This window comes from Crassostrea angulata, unplaced genomic scaffold, assembly GCF_025612915.1.
Source record: "Crassostrea angulata isolate pt1a10 unplaced genomic scaffold, ASM2561291v2 HiC_scaffold_102, whole genome shotgun sequence".
NCBI lineage: Eukaryota > Metazoa > Mollusca > Bivalvia > Ostreida > Ostreidae > Magallana > Magallana angulata.
Window position 1 is genome coordinate 155,187 of NW_026441657.1, and position 20,016 is coordinate 175,202.

General features: G+C 35.6%; 1 protein-coding gene and 1 long non-coding RNA gene across 2 annotated transcripts in view; one reads left to right on the top strand and one right to left on the bottom strand.

Moving 5' to 3' along the window:
- Positions 1-1,500: 1,500 nt before the first annotated feature.
- The window catches only part of LOC128169135 (centromere protein P-like), a 28,427-nt gene continuing 9,911 nt past the window's right edge, over positions 1,501-20,016 (bottom strand). The window contains exons 2-9 of the mRNA XM_052835296.1: positions 18,676-18,855; positions 17,778-17,856; positions 17,103-17,169; positions 4,629-4,708; positions 4,273-4,355; positions 3,518-3,694; positions 2,976-3,067; positions 1,501-2,860 (exon numbers count right to left, since the gene is read on the bottom strand). Of these exons, the coding sequence (XP_052691256.1) occupies positions 2,826-2,860; positions 2,976-3,067; positions 3,518-3,694; positions 4,273-4,355; positions 4,629-4,708; positions 17,103-17,169; positions 17,778-17,856; positions 18,676-18,855 (793 nt within the window). The 3' untranslated portion in view covers positions 1,501-2,825. The remainder of the gene's footprint in view (positions 2,861-2,975; positions 3,068-3,517; positions 3,695-4,272; positions 4,356-4,628; positions 4,709-17,102; positions 17,170-17,777; positions 17,857-18,675; positions 18,856-20,016) is intronic.
- Positions 5,212-12,916, top strand: LOC128169137 (uncharacterized). The gene is made up of 2 exons (XR_008241502.1): positions 5,212-6,142; positions 12,246-12,916. It is a non-coding gene; the product is annotated as an uncharacterized LOC128169137 (long non-coding RNA).

The following is a 20,016-nucleotide window of genomic DNA, read 5'->3' on the forward strand; positions in this document are numbered from 1 at the left end:
TATATGCGAGAGTTCGTGCGAAACTAAAACAATCCGCGATTGCAAAGTGTTGTGAAGTGTTTGTGCGTCAATTGTGAAAGGGCCTAAAAACACCCAATCGTACAGCCTAGCTGGTTTTTGAAAAGAATCATCTCAAGATATCAAAATGCCACAAAAAGCTATTTATTTGGAGCATTACAAACGTAGATACAAAGGTATGAAATAGCATTTTTCTGTGTGAACTATCCGAGGTGTACATTATTGCTTCTTTTCTCCAACAAAGCTTAATATTTTATCAGCATAATATCAATCCTAACCTACCGAACGACGGGTATCTCGTTTAAATATACCTTGGCAAGTTTCTTGAAAATTCCAAGTGATGTTTTTCTAACTGTATTTACACAATTTCTTATAAAAGGTATACACGATATCTTACAAGCATTGTAAATCGACAATGCCTGAATTCCTGATGCAGAATCTACTTATGTGCATCAAAAAATATGTTGAAATTCAGTATTTCACAGACTAACAACTTCATTACTAGCTGTGCTTGGGAAATGTGGACGGGCTCCTGCCAGCTCTCGACACAAAATCTGGCCAATGGTTGATTAAGTTTTCAGTTGGGATTAAAATTCAAAGATCAAGATTGGTTGAATCTATGAATATAATGTATAAATACCATATGCACAACACAATCAACTGTTCTATTCCACAATTTACACAAAGGAACCATTCAATATAGGAATAACATTAGTAGGAAGGAAAAATTGTTTTCTATGAAAAGAGCGATTCAAAAAAGTTTGCTAAAAGTAGGTATCACTAGTATCTCACATAGCAGGTATGGTTTTAGATTATATTTAAGGTAGTCCATCCTTAACTATCATATTTCATATCTAATAGATTTCAAGTTTGATCACAAAAATCTCTGTGTGATTTTAAGGGTTTTATTAAATAATAAAGATTCGCCTTTGAAATTAAAAAAAAATGAATATTAACAAATTTTTCATATGTTGAGGTTAACATTAAAGTATATGGGAAAAATGCATTTTTAAATATATTTCTTTAGTACTAGTAATTTTCTCACACTTCTCTTGGTAAAAAGTTGCAAATGCTTTCCCTTTCTTCGAATATGCTAAAATAATTCATAATTAACCATACCTATTTTCAGAAAATGACTTTTTTAAATTTTCCAAAAGGGCTGACAGCTCTTTAAAAAAGTTTTAAGTGCAAAAAGTTCATTTAATTGACTACATTCATACTCCCGAGTTTGGTTTGTGTCGGCCTCATAATAACTTTAAAAGATGTATTTGATGTAGTATAGATCAATCAAAATTGCTAAATTTGCCTCAGCTATGGATGGACTACCTTAAAGCAAAAGCAAAGTCGGTACAAACCATGGCTATGACATTTTTTGGGACTCCGAGTTTTCAAAAGTTTGAATGACTATAAATTTGAATAAATACATTATTCATTCATTTTTGTGTGGTAATTATATCATTCAATGGAATAAAAACAATGAAAACAATTTTACTATTTATTTTTTCTTCTGCTTTTCAGGTTTTTAGTGCATGCCATATTTCTTTAAAAAAAAGAAAGATCATATAACAAGACATGATTCAAAAACATGTACAGCTATTCATTGCCTTGATATCAAATCACCGCATCGTTAACAAAAGGCCCAGGGGCCACATCACTCACCCAAGAAACAACAATAACATGAGAACATGTATCTTTGCAACCCTTCCTTGGGCTAACAAATTTAAATGAACACTAATACACTATATAAGGATGCTTTCATAGTAATATAACTAATTTTGAAGACTGTACCCCTTATACTGATACATCCCAGGGGAAACCATTACTGCTGAGTTCATTATTGCTTTGTGGGTACCAAAATGAACAAACACTAAACTAGGATCCCAGCATAGTAATACCATTGCATCACACTCTGTGACAGAATTTTCGAAACACTTTTTTCAAGAGTTTACCAAATTAATCTTTTTAAACATGTTTTTGTTGAGAGTCTCAAGAAATAAACACCTTTGAGACATTTATCCTATTGTTGTTTTTTTTTTAATTACCTTTCATTTGAAGGATCCTCAACTCTATATTTTATATTTTGCTTTTCCTTTATCAATGGATGTTTGGTAAAAATTTGCTCATTGATTCTAGAGAATATGCTGTAATTGAACAATGTGCGAATTTTACATACAGATGGTCAGACAACTGACATCATGTGATCAGGAACACTGACTGCCAATCGCAGCTCTGCTCTGTTAGGCTAGTACCCAGTCAGTGTCAATCAGATACATTAATTAGACAATAGACATCCAATTCAGTGTCTGTAAACTTCAGTCAGACATCCAATTCAGTGTCTGTAAACTTCGGTCAGACATCCAATTCAGTGTCTGTAAACTTCAGTCAGACATCCGATTCAGTGTCTGTAAACTTCAGACAGACATCCAATTCAGTGTCTGTAAACTTCAGTCAGACATCCAATTCAGTGTCTGTAAATATGTCAGACATCCAATTCAGTGTCTGTAAATATGTCAGACATCCAATTCAGTGTCTGTAAATATGTCAGACATCAAGCTGGTGTCTGTAGAACTGTTCATCAGTCAGTATCAATTAGATATATCAGTCTATGTTTGTTGAACTGTTCATCAGTCAGTATCAATTAGATATATCAGTCTATGTTTGTTGAACTGTTCATCAGTCAGTATCAATTAGATATATCAGTCTATGTTTGTTGAACTGTGTCAGCCCCCACTCATCAGCTGTACCATGGCATCAATCCCTCTCTCAATTCCGTACAAGTCCACCATCTTCTGGAACATTTGTGGAGCTTACTTAATCAGATTCTCTTGATCTGCTTCCAGCACTGGAACACAATGTAAAATATTCTTAATGAGCCCACTTATAACATCATTTAAAACACAGGAGGCCTTTATTTATACATGTTCCATGTTGTACCAGGGTACATCAATTACACTTACACTGCTTGTGAACTATGACCTTTAACCTTAGGTCAGGGTGAAATCGACATAAAGGGTCAATGGTGAAGGACCACATCACACACAGAGTCAGGCTGAAACAAACAGATGATATTATCAATATGTATCTAACAATAAATCAATACTGCAATATAATAGTTTAAATAACAAAATATTTTCATATTCCTCCAAAGAGAATTTGATAATAATAAGAATTGAATTTTTCACCCTAATTATTCATAAGGATCCACGATCTTAAATTTCATTTGGGAAAATGATTCCAATATTATTAACTTAATTAAAGTTGTTTCCTTTTGATTAAAAGTATAGCGATATTGCTTTCATGAAAGATAATTTTAACAAGAATACACCCATATGTGTTACAACAATTGCTAAAGAAGTTAAACTTGTCCAATATCAATAGAGCTTGTCAGGAAAAAGAAGACTTCAGAAGAAGATAAAGTCCTCAATTCATGTGTATTAATCAGCTACAAGTATAAACATATGTACTTTAAAATGGAATGACACCACTTAATGTGATGTACCTATCAGAAATCTGTGGATTTTGGAGCAACAAAACCGTCTCTTCATCCGTATCTGTAGAGACTATGTCAGGATATTTCTCTGTGAAGTGATGAAAGGTTTCTTGTCTGTAAATATTCCATCGAGAAAACTGTTCCATCAGAGAGAAGAAGGAGCCCAAAGCATTGTTGTCACTAAGTCTGAAAAAACAAATCTTACATTGCTCAAGCTGTTGATCTGTAGCTTAGTTGGAAAATTATGTTGCCATGCCAAAGAACTACTGTTCTTCCCATGGAAAAAAATTGCAATTTACTGTGCACAAAAACATGAGCTAATTTTGTACTAATTAATACTGTTTCATAACACAAGAAACTTAAATAGTGTCAGTAGCAGGACTGGTCATTATTCCCCACAGTGGGATCAGTCAGTCCTCTAACAGATATAGCAGTGATTTCCAAGATTTCAACATAAGCTAATGAGGACCATCCTCATCATATTCACTGATTCCTTGCTGGAATTTACTGTAAACCAACTTTTATTCACAATGACTTTATTTTATGGTTTACCCAGGATGAACTGGTATGGGGCAACTACCGGTAATTTTTGCACCAAGCTTAATCCAAACCCATATTGTTATTACAACCAAACGACAAGGAATAGTTCACTGCATAAAATATTTGCAATAATGTCAGAGACTCTCTTGAACTTCATGAAATTTTTTAGTGAGCAAATAAAAGTTGATTTCCAGTATCTGGTCAGACACTGGCCTGACACTTACTGTAGCAATGGATCATGGAGTTTCTTCAGAATACCGTCTTCTACCAACAAGTTCAGGTTCCTGATGGCTACACTGTTTTCTTCCTACAATATTGACATTGATTTTCTCAACGCTGTTGTTCATCTTAACTGGAAATCGATTTTCGAAAGAAAAACAAAACTACTTTGACTCTTAATAAAGTTAAATCCTGTCAAGAAAATGTGAATATTTTTATGGCTCTGCTATTAATTCATAAGCTGCAACTGAACAGTCAGGTCAAAGTTGATCTCTTGTTAAAAACGTTATTATACAAATTCATAGATGTTGTCCAATAATACCAATTGTCTTCATTAGATGATAGCCTGACTGACACCTACCTCTTGGATCTCCACATCAAACTGGACACTGAATTGATTTCCTAGAACACCGCCTTCTACTTCTAAATGTGAGTTTTTTCCTGAAAAAGAGGAGAATAATGTTTTCAATTACTACCAGGTACTCCTTGATGCTCAGAAAGGGACGATTCTTGATCAAACTCAAACTATACCTGACAAGGGATCAACGTTCATCCGTACATGTAGTACACTGTACCAACAAATTAAACAGATTTTTGATTCCCACAATAATTTTTATAGTTTACGTTTAAATCGAGGTTATTGTGTATCCTGATAGAAATATGCTCCTCCACATGCAGATTTGGACAAATTGGGTAAAACCATGTCAATGTATTAACCTGGTAGGGACTCTACATTACAAGCATGTTCTGAGACCAATGCGAGTGTGTTGGGGGGGGGGGGGGGGGTTGGGGGGGGGGGGGGAGGAGAGGGGTGTCAACCTGAACAGCAATGTGTATGGAGTCTGTAAATATTTTACTATTATATATTTTTTCAAGTTATGTTATTTTCTCAAAATAAAAACATAGGTAATCATAGATTACTAAGCTCACCGAGACGGAGCATCACTGTAACACAATTGACCCCATTTTTAATTGTGTTTAATTGTCATAACAATTATGTACTATTTAATGACTTAATATTAATTCCTATGTTTTCGCTGTTTACCTGTACTCTTATAGTAGTCTGTTTACCTGGACGCATGAATGACAGAGGTCATTCGACCGTGCAGAATGCAGCGCTTAGACAAGGACGTACTTGTACACGTGCCGGGGGCAACAGAGCAGAACCGTGAAGACCGCTACCTGGACGCCAATCAAGGACACAGTTACTGGTGAACCAACACTCTTCTCGATGATCTACTCACTGACCAGGACGTTCTGACAATTGTTGTCATTCGAGTGTGGCTGATTGACAGTTAAACTAATTACTACACAAAGACTGTGTAAACGTATTTTAACGACTGGATCTTTTATGGACAGTTTACGAGCTTCAAAAGTAATGACCACGTTAATGCCCACGCATCAGTGACAAGGGGGCGTTTCTAGTGACCGTATATACGAACTGACATGGACAGAGTGAAGCAGTCCTCAACTGACCACCAGTGAGGAACGGTCTCCCTCTGTTGTTACACCCGGCTTCCCAAAGTGTTGTCTGACTTTTTATTATTATATTTTTCATTACTCTTGTTCAGTGACTCTGACATTCTAAAAGACTTTAAATTATTATCAACAATTATTCTTTGATTGTAAAATCCTTAATTGTTTTTCTTTATTGTTTTTGCCTTATTATTGTAATGATTCAATTACTATAGTATTTTTGTTAACTCTATTAAAGTAGTAATTTAATTGGATCTGTTGTTGGCTTTCTTTATGCTGTGTTACAGAGTCAATTTGGTGCCGTGACCAGGATCTGCTGCATCTATCAGTGTCAGTTGCATCACGAACGGGTTCAACTTGCCAAGGAAATTTAATTCGGAATCTTCTACATTCTCTCTGGTAAGTTTTTGTTCTGTATTTTGCCACTAAACACAACGCGAACTAACATGGGTGAAGAAGCTTTTCTTAACGCAATGCAAGGGTTAGCAACTTCTATAGTAGATAACATTGGTCAGGCTTTTGGGGCAACTCAAATCAAACCTTTTGAGGGAGATCCTAAAGAATTTAAGAAATGGATAAAGGCTATCGAGAAATTTGCTTTGTTGAGAAGGGTCCCTGATGAAAAAATCAAACTTGTAGCTTATGAAACTAGTTCTGGACATGCTAGCGAGTTCATGCACCGTTATTTGTCGGGAAATCCGGGGGTTAATTGGGAGACAATGAAAAAGGAACTAAATCAAAGGTTCAACGCAGTAAACGACCCACAACATGCCCTTCAATTATTAAGAACGGTAAAACAAGAACATGGTGAAAACGTACAGATTTACGCTGAACGATTGCTTTCTCTCGCTGAACAAGCTGTAGGGGTTCTAGAAGTACAGTTAGTGGGTATTTTTACAGATGGGTTGCATTCAGATCGCGTAAGGTTAAAGGTAATGAGAGATAATCCTCAAACAATGACCGATGCAATCGCATCCGCGAGACAAGAAATAAATTTACAAATGCGTTTTCAGTTACGCACAGGACGCGACTACTTCTCACCGCGAGATACTAAGGGCGAGCCAATGGACATCGATCATTTTAGGGTTAGGCGCGACCGACAGCAACATAAACGCCAACCGCGACCTGAAAACAAACCAAGAGTAATTCACAAGAAAGTTTTGGCAGTCGATGAGCATCGACCACGATCGCAAATCACTTGTTGGAATTGTCATAGAAGGGGCCATTTTAGTTTTGAGTGTACAAATGCACGCGTCGCAGCGCGAGGTGCCGATGTAAGATTTACATCACGGAAAACAACACCGCAAGTCGCAGCGATTGACGAGATCGCGATTTATGATCAGGAAAGTCAGGAAGAGTTAAACTAAAACGCTCCGTCCATGCCGGGACGATTGGGGGGAGCAAATATAAAATTGAAAATAAATTACCAACTGTTACAATAAATTCGGTTGAAAATCCAAATTCATGTATCATTAAAATTGGAAAACGAAGATTTAGACCTCTTTTGGACACGGGCGCCGCCGTTTCTTTGGTTAACGCAGACGTTTATTGGTCGCTTCCTTATCCTTCAAAATTATCGAAACCGAAAGTAAATTTAAAATCTGTAAATGGCGCCGATTTGAAAATTGAAGGTTGTGCAAATATTAGATTCAAAATTGGTGGATTAACTTTAGATCATGAGTTTTATGTAGTCAAAAATGTAAATAGATCATTCATTTTGGGAAGAGATTGGTTAATTAAAAACGGGGTTAGACTTTATTTTGATTTGGGAAGTTTAAGAATTGGTAAAACTTATGTCCCTATGATGGAAGATATTCATATAGCTTCTATCTTACGTGCATGCAAAAAGACTGTTCTTAGACCTCAGACCTCGACTGTGTGTTATGCAAAACACAAGAACCATTCGAACTTTGTGAATAAAACTGTTGAAATTAATGCAATTGATAAATGTTTTCTAAGTGATGAACCAGGCCTTATGATCGGAAGTGCAATTGCGAAAACAAGACAATCGTGTAGAGTGCCTGTATTGCTGGTTAACAATACTAACAAGATTTTTAAGGTGAAGCGCGGCAGCATCATTGGTAAGATCAACGCCGTCGACGAAATGTGCATCGAACCAACTACCAGTACGGGGAAGGATGATGATCTTCAAGACATCACAGCGGAGTTAAACGTTCCACCCGAACATCGCCAACGGATAGAGAAGTTAATCTCACAACACCGAGACCTATTTGCTGTGTCGGACGCAGACCTAGGACACACCAATACCATACAGATGAAGATTGATACTGGAGATCATTCCCCGATAAAGATGAAACCATACCGGACACCTTTGAACAAACGTAAGATTGTAGATCGCGCCATAGACGATATGTTAGCAGCTAACATCATCCGAAGATCAAAATCACCATGGAGTTTTCCTATCGTCGTGGTGGACAAGAAAGATGGCTCCAAAAGATTCTGCGTAGACTTCCGACGATTGAACAAGGTGACCAAGACCAATTCCTGGCCCTTACCATTGATTGACGATCTACTGGACCAGCTAGGAAAAGCGTCGTATTTCACATCGCTGGATCTAAAGTCCGGATATTGGCAAGTTCAAGTACAAGAAGAAGACAAAGAAAAGACTGCTTTTACGTGTCACCGAGGACTCTTTGAATTCAATGTGATGCCTTTCGGATTATGTAATGCTCCACAAATATTCTCAGAACTGATGAGTGTAGTGCTTCAGGGCTTAGATTCATGTGCTTTGGCCTACCTTGATGACATTTTGATCTTTTCCGAAACTCTGGAACAGCATGAACAACATATCAAGACTGTGTTCGATAGACTTAGAAAACATGGATTAAAACTAAAAGCGAAAAAGTGTTCATTTCTCAAGGAACAAACACAATATCTGGGATTTATCATCGACAAAACTGGAGTTAAACCAGACCCGAACAAAGTGGCTGCTATTCGATCCTTACCGAGCCCTACAACTGTCCGAGAAGTGAGAAGTTTCATAGGAATGTGCAGTTATTACCGCAGGTTTGTTCCTAATTTCTCAAAGATTGCTGAACCATTGGTCTCCCTAACGAAGAAGTATGCGAAGTTTAAATGGAACCCACAGTGTCAACTAGCCTTCGACTACATTAAAGACAGTTTGACGGTTATTCCATTGTTGTCATATCCAGATCCGAGCAGAGAGTACGTTCTGTATACGGATGCTTCAGACACAGCAGTGGGAGCCTGTTTAGTACAAGAAACAGACGACGATGATCAAGAAATTATTCCGGGTATCCGAAGAGAGAAACCACTCTACTACCTGTCCCACAAACTGAGCGATACACAGACTCGTTGGTCAACCGTGGAGAAAGAGGCCTTTGCGATACATTTTGCACTTCAGAAACTGGATCATTACCTACATAACGCAAAATTTGTGATAAGAACTGACCACAAACCTTTAAAGTATCTACTTGATGCTCCTATGAAGAACAAGAAGATTCAACTTTGGGCTCTCGGCATCGCGGGATACAATTGTACGATTGAGTACATTCCAGGGACAGAAAATACTTGTGCTGATCTTCTGTCCAGGACTCCAACAACTACAGAAGTTAGTACGACGGAATTTGACGAGCCTGATGTTCATGACAACACATTGGAAATCAACTTTATTAATTCCAACGCAATCAATCCTAGAGAACACACAAACTTGGACATTGGAGAACCAGACATCCCTTATAAGCCCAAGATTGAGTTACAAGAGAACGGAGAACTCAACATTGCTGAAGAACAAGCTAAGGATCCAGAAATTGCATTCCTTGTAAAACAGCTACAACAAGGCCGGGCAACAAAATCCACAGGAAGTAAGCATCTTTTAATTGATGATGTTCTCTATTATCTCACCAACGCAGATAATGATCCTGTATTACGCCTGTTTGTACCAATGCATTACCGATCTGGAGTTATCAAGCAGTACCATGATGACAATGGCCACTTGGGAATCGACAAGACGTTTGATGCAATTAGGCAAAAGTACTTTTGGCCTAATTTGTACAAAGAGTTATAATTATGATTATGTCGGCAAGTGTGTCATATGTGCAACAAGAAACCTAAAACAACTTAAACCAACAACGCAGATAACGGATGTTCCACCGTTCCCGTTTGCAAAGATTGGTTTAGATCTATCAGGTCCTTATCCGAAGTCTTTATCGGGAAACAAGTATATTGTGGGATTTGTAGATCTACTTTCTGGATGGCCAGAAGCATACGCAGTACCAGACAAGACAGCTGCTACGATCGCTCATTTGATTATTGAGGAAATCTTCCCTCGTCACGGAGCTCCTATGGAAATAATCACAGACAATGGAACCGAAAACGAAAACAGAACTGTGAAAGAAACTTTAGAAGCACTGAACATATCTCATGTGAAGACCTCATACTATCATCCGCAAAGCAACGCCAAGGTTGAACGATTCCATAGAACTTTACATGATGTAATGGCTAAGAAGATGGACGACAACCTAACAACGTGGGATATTCATCTAAACCAAACTTTGGCTGCCATCAGATTCAACGTCAACGAATCAGCAGGATACACACCATTCTACCTGTTGTATACCAGGGACGTTGTTCTGCCAATTGACAACATCCTGAGACCAAGGCGACGGTACCTTGGAGAAGATCCTCACAGAATTGCGCTTGAACAACAACACAAAGCATTTACTACAGTTCATAGGATCTTAAGACGCTCGAAGAAACGACAGGCTAAATATGCTAACAGAACAGCAGTAGATATCGACCTGAAGGTAGGCGATCCTGTTTACTACAGAAACAATCAGCGCCAGAGTAAACTTCAATCCAGATGGAAGCCTTTCTACAGAATCATTGAACAAACATCACCAGTAACGTTCAAGATCAAGAACCAACTCGATGGCAAGGTCACTAAAGCCCACAAAGAGTTGCTGAGATTTGCTAAGATCGATCAATGGGAGATTCCAAAGGATGATACAGGAAAACCTCTACGTAAAACAGCGTATGTTATGCCACAAGAGTCAGAGTCAGACGATGATGAACCACAAGAAGAAGAAGAGGACGTGAATAATGAATCACACTCAGCAGCACCAAACTCTGATGATAATTCAGAAGCGCGATCTGTAGTTTCAGATCAAGATTCATTAATGACTGAAGAACACCATGATCACGAAGTACTCCCTAGCGAAAGTGAAGATGAGGACGACAATGTTCCGCTGGCACAGCTAGCACGACAGTATCGAAGAGAACGAGAAGACTCCTCTTCCGAAGATGATATTCCTCTGTGGGAACTTCAAAAGAGACTTAGAGCAAAAGACAATGTTAAAACTGACAAAGACTTGGACCTTACTACTGACACTGACAATGGGAATGGGTCTCTTTTGGATATGGATGTTAACGCATGTCATATTAAACCCAAGACCACTCGTAAACCAAAATCGGCTGAGAATAAGTTCAGATTCCTATTGGAAACTGCCACTCGACTTATGTAAACTATGTGTTTGAATTTCGAATTGCGCATAATGATCAGTCCTGTTCAGCCGTCACAAGTGCAATGACATTACCCCCTCATTATCACCAAGAAAGTAAATATAATGCGACAAACCTTCTGACAACTTTCATGCAATCTTATAACGTGTCTGCCATCCAATTATGGAAACCTGTTCATTCCAATTTTGATAATTTAAACAATATATCTATTCCTGAAAAATTAAATGATCTTGAAATGGTTAGCATGGACAAACTGGTTGAAGAATTAAAACTGGTAAATTCAGTACCCCCATTATTCGATTTCTGGGGATTACCTACTTGGGCATATGTATTAATGGGTGTAGCTTCTGCAATAATTATAATTGTAATAATCTTTGTCTATTGTAAAATAAAAAGGCGTTGGTCAGGTAAATTGTGGCGAAAACAGGGCAGGGGCAGTGACAAGGGAGAGAATGGAGAAGGATTTCCTTTGGTGATGATTAACTCATCTGGCGATGTTGACGCTGGCAGAGGCAGCAAGCCGTCTGCACCAATGGTGACTTCAGTATATAGCACAGGGACTGATGACCCAGATGCCATCAGAAAAATGTACCCGACAATCATTGGCGAGTATGAACGCACTAAAGGTGACAATTAACCTTATGTATTTTGTTTTGTTCTTTTGTATATAGTGTTCTTTACGGGAAGTCGGGATTTGTATTGTTATATTTAAATATTATGTTACTACATTCGTTCTACCGAAGTAGTGGAGGACCTCTCATATAATTACTTACTGGTGGTAACGGGGACTTAATTATTATTGATTTTATAATGAATCTTCTTTTATGTATATCCATGTATGTTGATGATATGAATTAATCTTAATTCATCTTTTTGCAGGGGACGGATGTAACACAATTGACCCCATTTTTAATTGTGTTTAATTGTCATAACAATTATGTACTATTTAATGACTTAATATTAATTCCTATGTTTTCGCTGTTTACCTGTACTCTTATAGTAGTCTGTTTACCTGGACGCATGAATGACAGAGGTCATTCGACCGTGCAGAATGCAGCGCTTAGACAAGGACGTACTTGTACACGTGCCGGGGGCAACAGAGCAGAACCGTGAAGACCGCTACCTGGACGCCAATCAAGGACACAGTTACTGGTGAACCAACACTCTTCTCGATGATCTACTCACTGACCAGGACGTTCTGACAATTGTTGTCATTCGAGTGTGGCTGATTGACAGTTAAACTAATTACTACACAAAGACTGTGTAAACGTATTTTAACGACTGGATCTTTTATGGACAGTTTACGAGCTTCAAAAGTAATGACCACGTTAATGCCCACGCATCAGTGACAAGGGGGCGTTTCTAGTGACCGTATATACGAACTGACATGGACAGAGTGAAGCAGTCCTCAACCGACCACCAGTGAGGAACGGTCTCCCTCTGTTGTTACACCCGGCTTCCCAAAGTGTTGTCTGACTTTTTATTATTATATTTTTCATTACTCTTGTTCAGTGACTCTGACATTCTAAAAGACTTTAAATTATTATCAACAATTATTCTTTGATTGTAAAATCCTTAATTGTTTTTCTTTATTGTTTTTGCCTTATTATTGTAATGATTCAATTACTATAGTATTTTTGTTAACTCTATTAAAGTAGTAATTTAATTGGATCTGTTGTTGGCTTTCTTTGTGCTGTGTTACATCACCCTTATGAGACATCACCTTCATAAGACCACCTTTATCATTTTATATGAAAATCATACTTTATGATCTTGGATATTCATGGATTCTGTTTTGACAAAATATTGTATATCATCTGATAAATTTTTTTATGATAATCATATGTTAATATGTTAATCAATACAATGATATAAAATTAAATATTGCATCATGTCATATCTCTAATATAATATATATCATATAATAAATAAAATACCGTAATAAACAATAATGAGATTTGATATTGTAACGTATGATATGACATTGTATTGTGTTATACCTTATTGTATTTGATCACATAATACAATATCATAAAATATAATACAATATAGTATCATATTACAATATCATATTACATAATACATCATAACACTGAAACATGATATTATATTGTATAATATAGAATGATATTGTATTGAATGAAACTGAAACATATTTGATACATTATATGATATTATATCATATAATACAATATAATTTGATTCCAACATTGTATCTTATCAAATGATACAATATTATGTGATATGGTAAAATATTATAAAATACATTATTATATTATACATATTGCATCATATGACACAATAAAATATATTACAATATCATATAATACAATTTCATGTGATATGATAATATATCATATAAACCAATATCATATCATACAATATCGTACGATACAATATTATATAATATAACAATATCATATAATACAATTTCATGTGATATAATTCTATATTACTGAAACCAATATCATATTATACAATATTGTATGAAACAATATTATAGAATATACAATATTGTATCATAGGATACAATATAATATTTTGCAATATCTTATGTAATTGTATCATGTGATAAAATAATAAATTAAAAATACAATATAATATTATACAATATTGTATCATAATATACAATACTATACATAACAATATCATGATACATAATCATATCATAAAATATCAAAAAAATTGATACAATATCATATCGTATCGTATAACTTTTTATAATATAACATATGATATCATATTGTATCATATCAAACAATATTGTTTCATATCATACAATACTTTATCATAGGAATCATGTTATATCATTTATCAACAAACACATCTATCTATCGAGCTGGTTTGAGTGAGGTAGGAGATTTCTTTAGCATCCTTGATAATGGAGATCAAGCTCTGCTTCTGAAGCAACCTCTGCATTTAATTTAAAATAAAGTTAAATCAACTATGCAAGCTATCATCTATAAAACATGTGACCTGTTCCAAAAAACTAAACCTCATCCAGCATCCGAAACCTATGGCTCAGATTCAGCATTCAAGCCCATCAGGTGCATTTGTATCATAAGACGCATCATCCATGCAATTTTGGTGAAGTTTGGACCAGTAATAACTAAGATATCATCATCAGAGGGCACTAGCAATTAAAACCTTAACTTCCTCCAGCATCCGAACCTATGGCTCAGATTCAGCATCCATGCCTGTCAGGTGCATCTGTATCATAAGACACACCATCCATTCAAGTTTGGTGAAGTTAGGACCAGTAATAACTAAGATTTATTTTTTAGCATCCTTGATAATGGAGATCAAGCTCTGCATCTGAAGCTACCTCTGCGATTCATTCATATTACAGTTAAATCAACTATGCAAGTTTGAAATAGTACTATCATCTATTAAACATAAGACCTGTTCCTAAAAACTTAACTTTATCCAGCATCCGAAACCAGACTATGCATTCAAGCTTGTCAGGTGCATCAGTATCATAAGACACACCATCCATGGAAGTCTGGTGAGGTAAGGACAAGTAATAACTAAGATATCATCATCAGAGGGCACCTGTTTCAAAAACTTTATCTAACCAGCTCTTAAAACCTTAACCTCCTCCAGCATCCGAAACCTATTGCTCAGATTCAGCATTCAAGCTTGTCAGGTGCATCAGTATCATAAGACGCACCACCCATACAAGTTTGGTGAAGTTAGGACCAGTAGTAACTAAGATATAATCATCAGAGGGCACCTGCAACAAAAACTTAACCAGCTCTAAAAACCTTAACCTCTTCCAGCATCCGAAACCTATTGCTCAGATTCAGCATTCAAGCTTGTCAGTGCATCAGTATCATAAGACGCACCATCCATTCAAGTTTGGTGAAGTTAGGACCAGTAGTAACTAAGATTAATCATCAGAGGGCACCTGCAACAAAAACTTTAACCAGCTCTAAAAACCTTAACCTCTTCCAGCATCCGAAACATATTGCTCAGATTCAGCATTCAAGCTTGTCAGGTGCATCAGTATCAGGCTTGGGGCGAATTACATAGTAAAGTAATGCATTACATTACCATTACTTCATGAATTTGGGCATTAAATTACCATTACCATTACTTAATTTTCTTGAAGTAATGCATTACATTACCATTACATGAGTAAAGTAATGCATTACCATTACCATTACTTTGTGAAAAGTCGACAAAAAGTGTTGAAAAAAGTAATTAAAAGCTGATTAAAAAGTTTTTGCAAATGTTTTATATATAAAACACGCTAAAACATATTTACAGGTTCATGTTTACTCTCAGGCTCAAATTCAATGACTTGAACAAGACTGCTCTTGCTCTTTGTGATCAACGAAGTTTCAAAGGTTTCATTTTTGAACTGCATCCTGTCGGGTTTGAAAATCTAAGATGTAAGTGTCCAGGCAATAATAGAAAAAATATACGAATTTTGTATACTCTATCAGTCAATACTATTGTACTTAATATACAACAGAGAGAGAGAGAGAGAGAGAGAGAGAGAGAGAGAGAGAAAGAGATTATTTTCAAATGGGTTATATTACTGGAAGTTATTTTTAAGCTTTCAGAGAGCATAGTTGGACAGTGCATTCTTTTCTTTTTTGCTTTTAAGGGTGTATGTCTGTTCTCTATTCTAATAGAACACATTTAAGAGAAGGGCGGGGTTCAGGGTGTTTAGCACCTCTTAAAACAAAAGAATGTTTTGATACTACTGAAATTGTCCTGGGGACATTGTGTATTGTTGACACAATCTTTACAGAATGCACAACTAATTGGAGTAAATTTTTCAAATGATATAAAATTCTTAATAACAACACTTTCAAAATGTTATTAAATTGTGTTTTACATCTAGTTATATTGACAATTTAAGAATGCATTTTATATTTTTTTTTAATCATACAACCAAAATATCTTTAACTCAAGAATGTCTTTTTCTTCTTTAAAACAATTTTTAATCAAATACAATTTCTATTATTTAATTCATCACAATTTTAAAATGAACATGCATAGAAAAGCAAAGTAATGCATAGTAATGCAATGTAATGCCAGCATTACACTAGATTTTGGAAAGTAATGCATTACATTAGCATTACTTGTAATGCTAAATTTGTGGCATTACACATAACTAGCATTACTTTGAAAACATGTAATGCATTGCAATGCATTACCATTACATTTAGCATTACCCCAAGCCTGATCAGTATCATAAGACGCATCATCCATACAAGTTTGGTGAAGTTAGGACCAGTAGTAACTTAGATATTGCTATCAATGGGCACCCGCAACAAAAACTTTAACCTGCTCCAAAAACCTTAACCTCCTCCAGCATCCGAAACCTATAGCTCAGATTCAGCACTCAAGCCTGTCTGGTGCATCAGTATCATAAGGCACACCATCCATGCAAGTTTGGTGAAGTACAGACCAGCAGTAACTAAGATACTGCTATCAAAGGGCACCTGCAATAAAAAACTTTAACCTGGTCCAACAACCTTAACCTCCTCCAGCATCTGAAATTTAGGACCCAGATTCAGCATCCAAGTCTTTCAAGTCCATAAGTAGGTCCAGATGCATCATCCATGCAAGTTTGGCGAAGATAGGACAAGTAATAGCTTAGATACAGGACCTGCAACAAAAACTTTAACCAGGTCCGGACGCCGACGCCGACGGTATAGCATAAGCTCTCCTTGACTTCGTCTCGGTGAGCTAAAAAGCATTGTATTTAAATGTTAAAATACATATTTAAAACAGTCTATTTGCAACAGAAAAAAAAGCTTCAGAAGACCTATGTTTTTAAACTGGAGGGAGAATGAACAGCCCATCCTTTACACAAACATTGGTGACATCACATGATACAGACCTGTTTCATCAGTTTCCTTGCTATACTTCTGTATGGCGACTCCTGTTATCTCCTTCGTCCTCTCAACCTGAATCCAGAAAAAATATAAATGATATACAAGTTATACATTTACTGAAAACTGTAAAAGAATTCTGAATGAAGATGAAACCACTTTTCACCATAATGAATTTCTCTTGCGTTCATAGTAAATTATCAATAAAAAATATTGACATGAATTTGCTGTTTGATACATATTTACAACCAATATATATTTTTGAATGAATATGAACTTCAAAATTCTGAATGCTAAATATCATGCATAACTTCCTTAGCTCTAAGATATTTGTTTTAATAGAACAAACTCAGTTTTGAGTTGAATTTTGATACAAAGTTAAGTACTTTAGGTAATAAAAATTCAATTCCCTGCTTCTCATGCCCATCAGTATCTGATTTAACATTGCAAATTGTAACTTTTTATGTGCTTTAAAACATTACTTTTTTAGCATTATGATCAGAATTGCAAATTGTAAAAATAAAAGAAAAATTCCAACATCCTTTATTATGAAATAAAAGAAAAATTAAACACTGCTGACTGCTCTGTTGCATCTGATTTTTAAAAATCTTGGTCACAGAACCAAGCAATTAATTTCCCATGGCCTCATCATTATAATGATTGGTGCCCTATTTAGATCAGACCTGTGATTGTAAAAGCTGAATCTCAGCCACAAGTTCCTCTTCAGTTTTCTGCCTCCTTTCCCCATACTGGAGTTCATATCTACAGGTACAAATATCTACAGGTACAAATACCTGGTACCTAAAGGTACAAATATCTACCGGTACATATACCTACAGGTACAAATATCTACAGGTACAAATATCACCTGATTAGGAATTAGCCTCAAGTTTAAAAAAACTATTTCACTATAAAAAAAGATACTTAATTCAGATTCCTGGTTTAAGTCATAATGAAACACTTACAAGGACAATTTGATTAGAATTCTGACAAGTGTAAAATACACATTTTGCAATCTGTCATAATAATTCAAAAGATTCCTGTTTAAAGGGGCATGGTCACGATTTTGGTCAAAAATTATTTTTTCAATTTTAATGTTTATAATGCTTCAGTAAGGCATTTTTAATTGGCAACCAAAATTTGAGTGTCATTTTTTGAGTTATAAGCGAGTTTCACAGCTTACAATTTTTCGCTATGTAAACAAAGCTTTTGTTTACATTTTGAATGTTGAAGTGAAAATTCCAGTTTTAGACCTAAAATGAATATGTTTATGGTTAGAAACTGTTTATTTATGCTAAAAAGAATAAGAATATAGACAAATCATCATGAAAAAGATATTTTACTGGTATATTGAACATATGTAAACAAAAACAGGGCACGAGCCTTGTTTACATGATGAAGAATTGTGAGCCCTGTATCTTGCTTAAAACTCATCGACGGGCACCCAAATTTCATTTGATCATTAGAAATGCATTCATAAAGCATATATTGTAAATAATAAAAACAGAAAAATAAAATTTGCCCAAAATCGTGACCATGCCCCTTTAAGTAATTGTATCAAGGGTTTTATTTTATCCTTACAGTTCCTGGGACTTCCTGGACACGGTTTCCGTTTTCTGTCGGACAAGTTCCGTCAGCCTGTCTATTTCTTTCTCCAGCTGTGTCAGATCTTTATCCAGACCCTGGGTCAGAGTTTTCCTCTGGACAGGCCGCGACAAAACAGACGGAGTCTGTCCCAAAGCTTCATCCTCCTTGCCAAACCTAATCGAATAGTCCTAATTAACATTTGCATCTACAACAGTCTTAATTCTTATCATCAGTTTAAATCAGATGTATGAAAACAATTTTAAACAAAGTACCAAAGAACTGACTGGAGTTGATTTTATCGATGTTTATTTATTTTAAATCATTGATACATATTATTTTGCATAACAAGTGCAGGTAGTTTTTAATCTGTATTTGAATTACGCACATTTTTGGGAGTTGAATTTAATCAACTCTCCATGCAGTTACTCAGACAAACCGAAAGTGAAACAGTGTTTGGACCTCAGCACAAATCATTGCTGCTGACAAGACTTATAGTTCTTGAAAATAATTGATAAATTCGATGTAATGTATGCTAAAGAATTGTTTTTCAAGGAAAGTTATTTATAAATACTTTGGAAATAGTAAGTTTTAAATGGTACGAACAATTTAAATATTTTTTGTAGTCATCTGTATTCCTACGCCAGATTTCAATATAGTTTCTCGTTCAACTCGACGCTCGGCTGTCTCCAATCCTTGTCGGAGATTTACGGTGTCAGCCGAGCGTTTGGTTGAATGAGACGAGAGTTCAATATTGCTTTGATCCATACAATTTTCGAGAAATATTTCTAATACTGATACATAGTTTGATTGAATTAATTTTATCTTTAAATATTTTTTAACATGATTCATATGGGGGTTTCTCGACATTCTTGTCAAAGAATTCCAAAAATTCATATTATAAAAATGTGCATAATTCAAATTAGAAATTACATGTACTTGTCATGCAAAATAACATATTGATTTTAATATAAATAAACATCGACAAAATCAACTCCCGTCAGTTCTTCAGTACTTTGATTATAATATGAATTTTCGGACTCTTTCGACGCAAGAATGTTGAAAAAAAACATATGAATCATGTCAAGTAATATTTAATGATAGAATTAATTCAACCAAACTATGTATCAGTGATAGAAATATTTCTGGAAAATTTATGGATCCTAGCAATATTGTTCAACCAAACGCGCGGCTATCGCCGTTAATCTCCGACAAGCAAGAAAGACTCTCTGCTTATCGGAGATTTACGGAGACAGACAAACGTCGAGTTGAACAAGACTATATTAAACTCTGGCGTAAGAATACACACGACTACTAACTTTATCTTAATTAAATGTT